General features: G+C 39.0%; 3 protein-coding genes across 6 annotated transcripts; all 3 read right to left on the bottom strand.

Annotated features, from left to right (window-relative positions):
* Positions 1 to 8: 8 nt before the first annotated feature.
* On the bottom strand, positions 9 to 1,985 carry LOC127251424 (probably inactive leucine-rich repeat receptor-like protein kinase IMK2). Its single transcript, XM_051275108.1, has 2 exons — positions 371 to 1,985; positions 9 to 142 (listed from the first exon to the last, which is right to left on the bottom strand). Exon 1 carries the CDS (start codon positions 1,587 to 1,589, stop codon positions 384 to 386), a length of 1,206 nt encoding a protein of 401 aa, XP_051131065.1. The 5' UTR covers positions 1,590 to 1,985; the 3' UTR covers positions 9 to 142; positions 371 to 383.
* A 2,336-nt stretch (positions 1,986 to 4,321) lies between these two features.
* LOC127251425 (histidine-containing phosphotransfer protein 1-like) lies at positions 4,322 to 6,806 on the bottom strand. The gene is made up of 6 exons (XM_051275110.1): positions 6,577 to 6,806; positions 6,238 to 6,368; positions 6,074 to 6,142; positions 5,747 to 5,818; positions 5,137 to 5,209; positions 4,322 to 4,685 (listed from the first exon to the last, which is right to left on the bottom strand). Exons 1-6 carry the CDS (start codon positions 6,637 to 6,639, stop codon positions 4,635 to 4,637), a joined length of 459 nt encoding a protein of 152 aa, XP_051131067.1. The 5' UTR covers positions 6,640 to 6,806; the 3' UTR covers positions 4,322 to 4,634.
* Positions 6,807 to 7,439: 633 nt separating this feature from the next.
* On the bottom strand, positions 7,440 to 11,730 carry LOC127251420 (putative E3 ubiquitin-protein ligase RF298). Of its 4 annotated transcripts, XM_051275097.1 has the most exons (5): positions 11,580 to 11,730; positions 11,225 to 11,266; positions 10,738 to 10,821; positions 8,342 to 10,396; positions 7,440 to 8,255 (listed from the first exon to the last, which is right to left on the bottom strand). In XM_051275097.1, exons 4-5 carry the CDS (start codon positions 10,331 to 10,333, stop codon positions 7,722 to 7,724), a joined length of 2,526 nt encoding a protein of 841 aa, XP_051131054.1. In that variant the 5' UTR covers positions 10,334 to 10,396; positions 10,738 to 10,821; positions 11,225 to 11,266; positions 11,580 to 11,730; the 3' UTR covers positions 7,440 to 7,721. The 4 variants fall into 4 exon arrangements, with proteins under 4 accessions (XP_051131054.1, XP_051131053.1, XP_051131055.1 ...); XM_051275096.1 differs by lacking the exon at positions 10,738 to 10,821; XM_051275098.1 differs by lacking the exon at positions 11,225 to 11,266 and having other exon boundaries at positions 11,580 to 11,727.
* Positions 11,731 to 12,485: the final 755 nt, after the last annotated feature.

Genomic DNA, 12,485 nt, shown 5'->3' with positions numbered 1-12,485 from the left:
ATGATTAACCCAAATATGATAATTAACTTATGATTCCCAATTCAAGTGAACAAGACAAAATGCCAGCAATGTTCCTCCATCCCACAGACATCTTACTCAAGGCCACTTCACCACAGACAAAAAGGTACAAACGAGACAAGTCCTGTCAAGCAAATGTATGTTCGTTATCATTAGTTAGAACACTATTGTGCATGTAAATCAAGAAACCCAGTTAACTCTCCATCCACAAAAAGGTAAAACCCAACCCAACCCAACCAAAAGATTGTCTGATGAATCTTCTATCAATTTCATCCCCATTGATTATCCACAATTATACCAAGGAAGGTATAAATAAAAAAACTTCTTTTTGGTTTTTAGTTTGGTTTTTTACCACAGAATTAGAATTAGCCTTTCCACTCACGGCACTGTGACATTGGGCGGGTTTTCCGGGTCCCGGCCTTGAGGGGGCAGGACGAGGCGTGTAGGGGCAGGACCATGCAGTTATACTGCAAACACAGCGACGACCTTAGAGGAATCTGCACCGTCGGATTAATCCCGACGATCCCCGTCAGATAATTATGCTGCAGGTACAGTATTCGTATGCTCCCTGCCAGCAGCTGCTCCACTACGCTGCGCGGGACTTCCCCGGTGAACCGGTTGTTGTTCAGGTACAGATTCTCCACGCTCGAGAACATCGCCGATACATGGCCGGACAATGTGTTGTAGCTCAGGTCGACGGTCTGGATTCTCACCGGCTGAACCGGCTGGACCGTGCCGGCGAATTGGTTCCTCTGCAGTTGGAGGTTGCTGATAGGGAAGGTGAATAGGCAGGCCGGGATAGGGCCGGTGAAGCGGTTTAGGCTGAGGTCGATGTAGTTCAGGCGGTTTAGGCGGGAAACGGCCCGGTCCACTGGACCGGAGAGGCGGTTCCATGAGAGTGAGAGGTACTGGAGTGAGGGCGGGAGTCCGTGGACCGGCAGCGAACCGCTCAGATCGTTGTGCTTCAAATCCATCCGGGTCAGCGTCCGGGAGGAGAACGGGGGAATCGAACCGGTGAGGCGGTTATGGCAGAGGATAAGGTTCGAGAGCGCCGGCAACGTGCCGATTGAAGGAGGAATACTCCCCGCGAGTTGGTTGAAGCTGAGGTCGAGCGTGCGTAGCCCCCGGAGCTGGCCGATGGTCGCCGGAATTTCTCCGGTGAGGTAGTTCCGGCTAATGGCCAAAAACCTCAGAAACCTCAGGCGAGACAAGGTTTGAGGTAATGATCCGAATACCCGACCCGGAACGACTGTAAACTCTGCCAGAGCGGAGAGTTTACTGATCGCCGGGTCGAGGCGGCCGGTGAGTCCCGGCGAACCTGCCCGAGGATCGCCGAGATTGAGAGCGACGACTCTATCGGCATCGCAAAATACGCCGGGGAACTTGCAGGGATCGGAAGTGAAATCCCAGGCAGAAAAATAGTTGGAGCCAGGCAAATCCCTTAAGCTCCGTCTGATCGACTGCAGCGCCAGGAAATCAATCGGATTCAGCATCGCATGCGACGGAACTCCACACTGAAACAGCAAAACGACCAAACAGATACCAAACGTAACCCCGAAATTAGCGCTCATTTTCCACGGGTAACTAACTCCCCTCCCCTCCCCTCCTCCCTTTCTCAAAACGAATATGGAATAGTTATGGACTGGCTTATAAATGGTGGCTTTCTCTTCTCTAATATAAATTGCTTGCTATCGAAGCTGAATTATCCCCAAAAGGTGTGCTTCCGCCTTTAATGGCGGAGGGACAGAAACAGCGATATCTAAAACAGAATTGCTAAAATGGGTAATGGCTTCTAATGAAAGCTAAAATGGGGATTGGATTTAGGGTTCTTGGCTTGTGAAGTGTGAAAGGGTGAAAATTGGAGGACTAATCAAGTGGTGCAGCAGGAGGAGGTTAACGTGGTTTCTCTTATCTGGTGGTATGCGTTTGTGTCTCTGTCTACACAGCAGCAGCAGCAAGTACAAGAAGGGTTTTTAATTTTTTATTCACTTTTTTAATGGAGTTTTTTATCAGTTATATCTGGGACTGGGATGGGTTTGTGGATATATTTAATCGTGAGGTTCGGAGCGGCAAACGGCTGTCCAAGCCTACGTGGACACCAGGATTATCAGGCTCGGACTCGTTTTTGTGTACTGGAAAAGTCGGTTTACTTTTCCTTGTATGTGTGTGTTTTCCTAATTTTCGAGGGATGCATGTAATAAATGTGACCCCTACCAGGACCGTGCCACGTAGGCAAGGGTGGGGGGGCGGCAGCTGGATGTTGACTGATCACAGATTCACAGGCCTTGCAGACTACACAACCTTGGAAGGTCCTGTGATCCTTGGACCTCCTGAACGGGGTACTTGTCCTTTCCCTGTTGTGCATTGACTGTTGCTCTCCTTAACAGACTTGGCGGCCAAGTGTATTAAGAATCGGCTGCCTTACTTGTATTGGAAGGATAAAAACAAGAGTTCAGATTAAGAGGTCTTTAATTCCCAAAGAATAATTACACAATAAACAAACAGCTAGAATGCAAAATGGATGAATAGCATTAAAGTTAGCATGAAACGATGATGGTGAAATAATGAATCTTTTTGGTAAATAATTGATTGATAAAATTTTATTTTATTCAATAACTTGAAACGTTTGTTAAATTATCTTTTCCTAATGCAACATCTCAAAATTAGTTTTTTTTTTTTTTGCCATTTTTATTGTATTACTGAGTAATTAATATATTTATTCTCGCTTAAGTTAAATTTTACAATTTTAAATCAATGAAAATTATTTTGTATATATAAATTATTTTATTTGTAAATATATAAATTTATATAGATATATATTGATGTAATATTTTGAATGTACAATTTAATTTTAGTGTAATAATAAATAAAAAAACAAATGTTTGATTTAATATTTTTTTGAGAAAAAAAATATTTGAAATAGTATAGCCGAAAATCAAATTCCACAAATAAACACACTCATAAATTTTATGCTAAAAAAAAAAAAATAAATATATTATTTTAATTTATTAATGTAATAAATTAATTTATTAAATATACTACATATATATAAATTCTAAAAATAATAAATAGCTAAAATACTAAATAATTAGTTTTATCAAACATTTCAACACAAACATCTAAGCATCCAATGTAATTATGAAATGGCAGTCGCATCAACTAGAATCTACCAAAACAAAAAATTATTTTATCACTACATGATCAATGTCATGCATGGCTCCTCCTCCATTATTAACTTTGCCCCAACCAAAAATAGCAGCTTATATTAATGTTTGAATTATTGCAAAGTATGCAGAACTCATCAACCACTTGACTGTAGTCTCTTGTGTTCTTCAAAAACAGATTGGTTTATACACTTGACCAACTATTGGCAGGCATTTACAATATACAAATTATAGTTAAGTAATGCCATGCCAACTAGTGTTTATTTGGCTACTGAGAGTGACTGAAGCAGATATCATCATTAGCAGAGGTGGTGGAGCAGAGTGCAATTCATTTCTATTATTACCTTATGCCTGGAAGTGTGTTCCATGTATAATACACCTAAATAGTTATGACAGTTGTGACTCAAAAGCATGAAGTAATAATCTTTATATCTCTCAAGTATTTTGGAGGGTTAGTGATGTGTTTTCTACTTTTCCAATACTAGAAATGTTAAATTAATCAAATGCCTAATTGCATCTCATGGATGGTATTGAACAAATCAAACAAGCCATCATGAAGTCACATGGTTCAAGTATGCATGCTGCAAGTACTTGATTTACCATAAATAACAGCAATTAGATTTGATCTTTCCAAGGAAAATGAAAAGCTGTACCATAAATTACCTTTTCAATGAAGTCCATTTGCTCTCTCACTGCTTCTTAATCTACTTATCTGCAAATGATTATAGTAACAAAACAAAGCAGTAAAAAGAGTGTTGTTGTCAGTTCTGATCAGTGGCTTTGTCTGTGTGCTTCTGTCTGTGACAATGAAAAAAAGATGAGACCAAAACATAGTGCATTCTGAAAAGCCAATGTGAAGAAAACAACATATATTCCCAAAAGTGAAGTGTGCAAAAAAGTAAATCAAGTATAGCTGTAAAAGGCCCCAATATGGCACAACAAGTTGCACTGGTAGCTGATTATTGCCAAATGAAGCACAGGCTGAAAGTAAAAGCAACCTACTTAGGAAAAGTAAAGTAGAAAGTTATGGCAAATCTGTGATTAATTGAATCTTGGCTAATAACAATTCCTTCAAGAAGTATGAGGCAATGGAAGACAAAAATCAACTTCACCCGGAATAGACGAAACAAATGGTGCCATGTCAAATGATATAAGCCATATATAATCAGCCACTTGCCTATAATGATCTAGATGGCTGTCTTGGTAAAATTACAATAAATCGACGGTATATTGCAGATGAGAAAACAAATGTCGAGATGAGGGAAGAGACATGAACAAATTGAACTCTGGACTGTTTATAAACAGCTATGTCGAAGGCATACAACGATAAACGATAAGACATTTGACTCAAGACAAGGATTCTAGATCGGAATCAGTACATCATCTTACAGAGTTTACTAGTTCAGCAACTAGGTCCCTTAACAACCCTTTTATATTAATAGCTCCAGATACTTATGCTATTGAGGGGATTGTCCCACCAGCATCCAAGATTTGTCGCTCCAGCTGCATATGACAAAGATAATGTAAACACGTTGGAATTCTAAGTAAAAGGAAGGAATTGCATTCACATATTAAATCTCCAAGGATAGTTATCACAACAACTAGCAGTTCCATGAAGGAACTGTAAACCAAGGGATGAAGGGAGGGAAAATAATTAAAGTAGACATTTGGAAAACATAAAATACAATAGAAAGAAAAGAAGAAGATTAATTAGCAAAAGAAACAACATGAAAATCCTCCATTTAACTTATGAGATATATGACCCGTTGTTGGACAAAGATACATCAACTGAACTCAAGACAGGATGGAGTTATAGAGTAGGTAAATGAATGTAAGATTTTGATAAGGTTATAGATGAAATTTGGTTATATATAGATAAGAAAGTTCTCAATGGAAAATTCATAAGATGCTAAGTGATATTCATCCTAAAATTTGATGATCCATTGATACTTACCCTGAACAATGTTTCCAGTTTATTCTTCACGAGACAATATTCATGCTTTAACTGCTGCAAACATCTCAAACACCTGCACAGATAAAGTAGAATAGATTTATAAAAATAACAAAAATAAAAATTCAACCATTTGGAACAGTGCAAGAAAATCTTAAGATGCACATCACCGTTACCAACAGGACACAACAGTTTTGAACACTTCCACCCTTAGATGGCAAAAATTATTTACACTTGTCATTTTATAGTAGTTGAAGGCCCCATTACCTTAATTGATGATGATGAACTAGAACAAATTACAGGAACTTGCAAAAAAATTTGCATGCAAATTTAGCATCTAGAATCCTTGCTAAGCTCTCCAATCAACTTAGTAAAAGTAAAAGGGTATTACCTTAATCAATGATAAGGTATCACTACAATTCACAAGAATTCACAATAAGTTTTTGCATGCAAATTTAGCATCTATAAAGTCTTGCAAAGTTCATCCTAGTTTACAGTAAAACTGAAAATGTATTTAACATGATATTTCAATTTACTGTGTGCCTGATTAACTCAGAAAAGCTGATCACATCTTAATAAGAAAATGTAGAAATGATTACAAAATGGAACTTACTCGTCGAGGTTCTTCTCTACGCAGTAGTTTCTGAATTCAACACACAAATTCTTCACTTTCTGTGCACCTATGCTGTTGGTTTGACAATATTTTAGAGAGAGAAAAAGAAACAAATTTCAAGAAAAGTAACAACTACAGTTTTGAGGGAAATCATTTGTCAATTCAGAATCTCAGCCCGCCTGAATTTCCATTCTCCTCTTAATCCGCATAGCGATTTTGAAATTTCAAATGAAAAATACACAAGCAATTCATCCAAAAATACGCTGAGTAAGGAAATCTCCAAATAATTACAATTTCAACTAGTATAGCAAATCAAAGGGTTATTACCTGGAGCTGCTACCTTTGAACTGGTGAACATGGTCATCGACCTGCTTAAAATCCACAAACTGCTGTTGGCTGCATAATTAAAATTGAAATTAATGAAAATGACATGAAAACACAAGACAACAATTTCAAAGAAAACAACAATGAGACAATGAAATGAAGCTGACAGGGAAACAGCCAAATTATTCAGGAGCTTCTCCGAATCGTCAAAGAAAAGTGAAACAACTTCAACGACGAAATCTGGATTGCTCTCATCTTGTAGTTTCTGTAACTGCAAGAACTGATCATCCAAGTAACCCTAGTTTTGGCAACCAGAAAATAAAACAAAATTGTCAATACGCAAATCACATTCCCCTCGATGATCTTCACAAATAACAAATTTACATCCAAAAAAAATAAATAGCAGAGCTCGTGTGGAAACCCCCGAAATTTTTGCATTCTAATTTCCAACCAAAAAAAGTGAAAAATCTAAGAATTCGGCCCAAAAATAGAAAAAAGCACTTCACCTCATGATAGAGAGAAATCGAGAAGTCAACAAACTGCTTCTGCAACTGCCCCACGATATCCATGGCTTAGTGCCCAACGCTTTCCGCTGCTCGACCGTAGAACAAGGACGCAGTCCAAATCAGGGTACAGCAGATCTTGCAGCTACATATATACATATATGATATATATATATATGTGTGTGTGTGATGGATGGGACTAACACGCAACAAATGACTTGCCAAACCAGAGCACCCACTAATTAGTAATTAATATATTAATCATTCTGTTTAGGGAATATAATAATAATGCTATCTTCATTTTTCTGTTTCTTTTCTTAACTATTACGTTCCAAAACCAATAGTAAAAACCTCTACGTACGTTTCATTTCAATTTTTGGTCCCCCTGTGATGGATGGGCCCCCGAAGCTATTAAATTCTCCACGATGCCAATACTGTTCTCAGTCAAAATCTTACCTGTTTGGAGGATAAGATGCCGTTGCCGCTTGACACAAAGTGGAAGAAGAAGACTGCATTTATGAGAATATATCCATCCCTCCGTGCGTGCGACGCGTATTGGATTCGATCTTTTAATGGCGGTGCGTTTTCTTTTTTTTAGGTCGAAAACAATCCACCTGCACCCGCAACAATGAAAAAACAAGAAGAGAAAACCAAACTGCACTTGTGAAGTAAAGATGATCGTCCAGTGGAGACAATGAACTCCGCCGGCCGGCCGGCGCAGGCAGAAATGCACGGAATTAAAACATGCCAATTCCGTCTACCGCTAGGTCATCTAAGGATGTGTTTGTTTGTGTTTCTTTAAATCTTAAATTCCATAGGTGCACCAAAAAGTACACATAATATTAAGTAGAGCAAATTACGGACTCTAAATGAAAGGATAATTTATATATAGAATTATTGATAGATAGAGACAGATAGGCATGCATACCATAACAGCGACTCCACCAATCCATTCGATCGATTCTTGATGTAATAATAAGTTATTTATCTACCTCTCTATTTTATGCCTGAATTGTACGGCTGCTACGCTAAAAACACGGCCACCATTTTCCAATCTTAATATAACAAACACTTCCCAAAACTGGATGGGATGGGATGGTACGGTATGAGATGAGATGGGGTGGGGGTAGGGGTGGGTAGGGTGGGAGCTAATCGCCATTGCCGCCGCCGCCGCGATAAGTCACCGATACCCGCTTCTCGATGGTTGTCCTGCAAGAAGGGCAATCATTCATCCCTTGCCTCTCATGTAGAACACTGCACTGCTTGCAGAGAACCTGGTGGGAGCACGGGAGGAAGACGACAGAGATCTCGTCGGTCATGCACATAACACACTCTCTTTCGGGTTTGACATCCTGCTCCTCGAACATGGCGAGCCTCTTGTTCGGTTTAGTGTGTCCCCTCAATGCCGGGTTTGTGGAGATGTTCTCGCCTGCCAAGCAGCTGCCGTACCCGACGCTAAGCGCAGCTATCTGCATTTTGTCTGATTCGAGTCTCAGCTCGGAGATCATGCTCTCGAGTGACTTAATGTCTTCTTCGCATTTCTCTCTGTTCTTCTGCGCCAGCTGTTTTATTTTGTCCTCTTCTACTTTCGTCAATCGCTCGCCTTCATCCTTCTTTTCTCTCAAGGATTTCATCACTTTTGATAATTTCAACATCTCGTTCACCTCTTGCAGCCATAGATCCTGTAAGATGTTCCGAGAAGACCAGTTTATGCAGAGAGATGAAGTGTGTGAAAAGGAATTTAAATTCTGTTTCTGGCAGGGCTTACCTGTTTCTGAAGCTTTCGTTCTCTAGTCTTTTCGAGCTGAATTTCCAATTCTGTTGCATGGCGTTTCAGATTCGTCAGCTGCTCCTGGAGTAAACTCTTCTCAGCATCCAATGGCTGGACTTTCTTCAGTGTTTCTTGTTCCCTCTGTGTAGCTTCATCCAAATTAGTAGCAGATCGAAGGGCCTGCAACATAGCAGCCTCCATTTCCTTCTTCAAGACAGCATTTTCCTGTTCTAACCGCTGAGCAGTGGTGTTGGCTGCCTCAATCTGGCTTCTGGCATTGCCCAAAGCATATTCCATTTCCGACAGTCGCTTTGAAGTGCTCTCCTCCAACGTTTGCTTCTCCTTCTTGAATTTCTCAGTCTCTTCTTTCTCTAGTCTCAACATTTTCAACTCTCCCTGGTCTTTTCCAAGCCTTCTTGCTGCTTGCATAACCTTCTCGTTCGCCCAATCTGTCCAACCTTGGAGTTCTTTCTCAAGTGCTTGTTTATGAGGCACAAGCATCAAAATGGCCCTATCCCTGTCATCATGTGCAACATGCTTCTGGAGAGCTTCATCATATAGAACAGAAGAATAATAATCAGTAGCTTTACAAGAATCCGAGGTCTTTATTTTGCCCTTCCCAGAAAGTTCGAGATCTGTTTTGGATGATAGAGGAGATTTGGGACTTGTTGCAGGTAATGCAAGCTTGGGATCTTTGGCAGCCAGGGCACCAGCAGATGCTGCATCAGATTTTGGATTGTTCGAAGGACTACGTCTTCCTTCCACATATGAGCTGCTTGTTCCAGTTGAAGTAGTTAACTTCGAATAAGTTCCCTTTGTTACTACACTAGACAAACCAGATTGTGACTTCAATGACTTTTCCAACATCATACTTCCCAAGGCAGCAACTTTGGCCTTAAAAGCTCCCTTTGACATACGACCCTTGTAGTTCTTCTCAAAGTGAAGTGCCCTCTGCCGAAGCATATCTCTCTTGACAGTCATCGACGATGATCCCTTTCTATTAACACCATATTTTTCATCCGAGGCGATTCCTTGACTTGAAAATGTTCCTTTTGCTTCTTGGAGGACAACAGAACTTGCATTCCCAGAAACTGCAGTGTCACCAGGATTTGATTTGCTGTGTGATAGTTGCAGGGCAGATCCAATACCAATTGTTTTCTGCTGAGAATTTTCAAGAGAGGGCATCATCTGTTTTAGAACATTGATTTTATCAGAATCTGATTGGCCATTGTCAAGAGTTTCACCTTTCAATTGAGATAATGTTGAGCGTTCCCAAGGTGTTTCCTTACCAAACTGGCCTCCATCCACCAGGCATGCATTTAAGAGGTTCAGATCACTCATTAGCAGGCACCACATAGCCTCTGCAATAGTCACGTCTGGCCTAACTTCTCGAAGCACATGAACCATCTCCAGTAATGTGTAGTCCACCAGGCTCTGAAGTCCCTCGAATATTGAATGCTTGGGTGTATTGAACTCCTTTTCCCTCTTTAGCAAAGCCAAAGCCCCATCAACAACATTAGATACAGGGTCTTTACTACCATGGAACATATTACTATTCAAAACAGACCACTCAGCAACTTCCTCGGTGTACCCACAATCCACTATCTTCTTTACTGCAGTACAGAATGTCGTAAACAAATTATTTGTCAAAAGTTCCTCAAGCTGACATGCAATAGGATCATCCCAATCAGCCAGCAAGTATTCATCAGTATCATCCTCGTCACCATCTTCTTCTTCTTCTTCTTCCTGCTCACTTGTGCCATCAGGCATCTCCATCATCGACCCCAATTCATCCAAAGCAGTCCGAAATTTTTCCTCCAACATCTCATACCTAGGGAATTCTGTAAGAGACACAGTTGATACGTCTACAGGCGCATCGGCTGATATATCAGATATAAATTTCCTCTTGTTTCTACTTCCCTTCTCACTGACAGAACCAGTTGGGAGTCCTTCAGCGCTACTGCCAACAGTGTTGTCGTTGTCACCCATCTATCACTCTCTAGATGACAACAGAAGTAGCGAGAACCCCACCAACACAAGCTTTTGATGTAGCTGAAAATTTAATATCAGCAACCAATGAATATGTTTCCTAACATGCAGAAAACAAAAAAGAACCAGCAGAAACTAAACTTTATTATTTATAATGACGAACGAAGAATAGCATGATGATTTCTAGATAACAAATAAATAGAAAGTGACACCATCCTAGATTGTCTATTTATAAAGAATAGAAGAATGAAATCGCGGCAAGATAGCAAATATCTTAATATCTTAAAACAGACTTAAACAAGATGAGATTGCACACAAGCTACTTGTATTTACAAAGAAACTTTGGGGATAACTGAAGCAGAAAAGATCCAGCAAGCTTAAACAAACTGATACAATCAACAAACCCTTCATGGCTACCATCAGCAACACAGCACACCAATAAACTTGTTTCGAGGGCACAAATCATCCAACTTTCCAATTCCAATTCCCTGGGTAATATTAGGACAACAAGGCCATTATTCCTATGAATATCCTAAGAACAAAACCCCTGGATATCTCAAATAATTTGACGGCTCCCATTCACGTACACCGTAAATAAAGCTAAGTAATCAGTAAATAGAAAACAACCACATAGTTGCATTATTGGAAGGTAGTGACGTTCTATCAATACAGGAAACAAGAATATGATCAATAAATCAACCTAATAATGGTCAAGGTCCAAGGAGAAAACTAGGGCAGGGCAGACACAAGAACACTGTGGCCAATGTTACTTGTAACCCAGCAGCAAAATTCCTTGCTTAATCTACTGATACACAATACACACATATAAAACAGCAAAAATGATCGGTACAAACAAGAAAAGCCTCAGAGACAGCGAAGAATTAGTGATACCTGCGATATTTCAGTAAATAAATTTCTTTCTCAAACAATTTCCTGATTGGCAGGGAAATGAATCACCATTAGAACCAGAAACCAGAAACCCACACTAAGAATATATAAACTTCACAGCACGCAGACTCGACGAACTAGCATAATCAGTAAATACATGAAAAATAGAAAACTAAAATCTACCAGAGAAATCGCTGCAATAAGCAAAGGAAACCAAAAACCCTAGATGAAGCTCAAAACCCAGCAAGAGCAAAACGCAATTAAGAAGCGAGGAAATAGCCCCTTTACCAAATTAAAAAATATAGAGAGCCAGAAGAATCAGAAAGATACACAATCAATCAACGAATAAGGCACTCACGAAACGGTGTGAGATGAAAGGTATTGATAGGTCGGCGGCGGCGGTGATGGTCTGAGAAGAAGAGCAGCTAGCGCACAAACTTTCTGTTGATTCTGAAGCTGGCTGCTCTCCCCGGCAATGTCGCTATTTCGCTTCTCACTCTGCAGCCGTCGCCGCGAATATATATGCGAGTCTGACCCTGACCAAACCACGAGTTAACCTTTACCCTCTTCCTACCAGATCCTTTTTTGCCTTTTAACTGCGGTTACTACAGTCAAGAAGCAAGTAATAATCAAACAATGATTATTATTATTATTATTATTATTATTTTAAGTCATTGTCTCAATTTTATTTTTTATTTTTTAAAGACATCCTTAATTGTCTGTATTTTTATAGGGTGTGTTTCTTTTAAAAAAAAAATTGATTTAAATTTACATGAAAATAATATTTGAGAAACATAATATTCTGAAATTTTCTAATTTTCACATTTTTGTAACGAAAAATACAATTGTAAATATAATATTCTAAAATAATTTTAAATATAATATTATGAATAAATTATATTTTTTAAAAAAAAAAAAAAAGAAAAGAAAAGGCAACAACATTATATTAACATATTTAATAAATTCATCTGCTACCTCATCGGCAAACTGCTTTATAAATGCAAATTGTCATCAATGAAGACCATCCCACCCACCAAATATTTTGATATGACTTGCCCTCGTATAATTTTGAATGATGATTTAGGGTCTTTGTGTTTAGGTTTGATTTTAGTAAGAACAGTTCATGATTTTTTTTTCCTTTTTTAAATTATTAAATCAAATACTTTATTTATAATATTATTAAAAAGATATTTCTTTCATTAAAAACATCACATTATATACTATTTAATTACAAATATATTTTTCTTTCAAATTATCAAATCAA

This window comes from Andrographis paniculata, unplaced genomic scaffold, assembly GCF_009805555.1.
Source record: "Andrographis paniculata isolate CXL003 unplaced genomic scaffold, ASM980555v1 Contig45END, whole genome shotgun sequence".
Taxonomy (NCBI): domain Eukaryota; kingdom Viridiplantae; phylum Streptophyta; class Magnoliopsida; order Lamiales; family Acanthaceae; genus Andrographis; species Andrographis paniculata.
Note: the sequence above shows the minus strand (reverse complement) of the source record. Positions and strands in the feature narration are given on the sequence as shown.

Bases quoted from the DNA above. Each gene is read 5' to 3' on its own strand.
- LOC127251424 (XM_051275108.1), bottom strand. From the start codon at position 1,589: ATGAGCGCTAATTTCGGGGTTACGTTTGGTATCTGTTTGGTCGTTTTG.
- LOC127251425 (XM_051275110.1), bottom strand. From the start codon at position 6,639: ATGGATATCGTGGGGCAGTTGCAGAAGCAGTTTGTTGACTTCTCGATT. The intron at 6,369-6,576 runs GTGAAGTGCTTT...TGCCAAAACTAG, and splicing joins CGATTTCTCTCTATCATGAG to GGTTACTTGGATGATCAGTT. The intron at 5,819-6,073 runs GTAATAACCCTT...TCAAACCAACAG, and splicing joins TTCAAAGGTAGCAGCTCCAG to CATAGGTGCACAGAAAGTGA.
- LOC127251420 (XM_051275097.1), bottom strand. From the start codon at position 10,333: ATGGGTGACAACGACAACACTGTTGGCAGTAGCGCTGAAGGACTCCCA. The intron at 8,256-8,341 runs GTAAGCCCTGCC...AACATCTTACAG, and splicing joins AACGAAAGCTTCAGAAACAG to GATCTATGGCTGCAAGAGGT.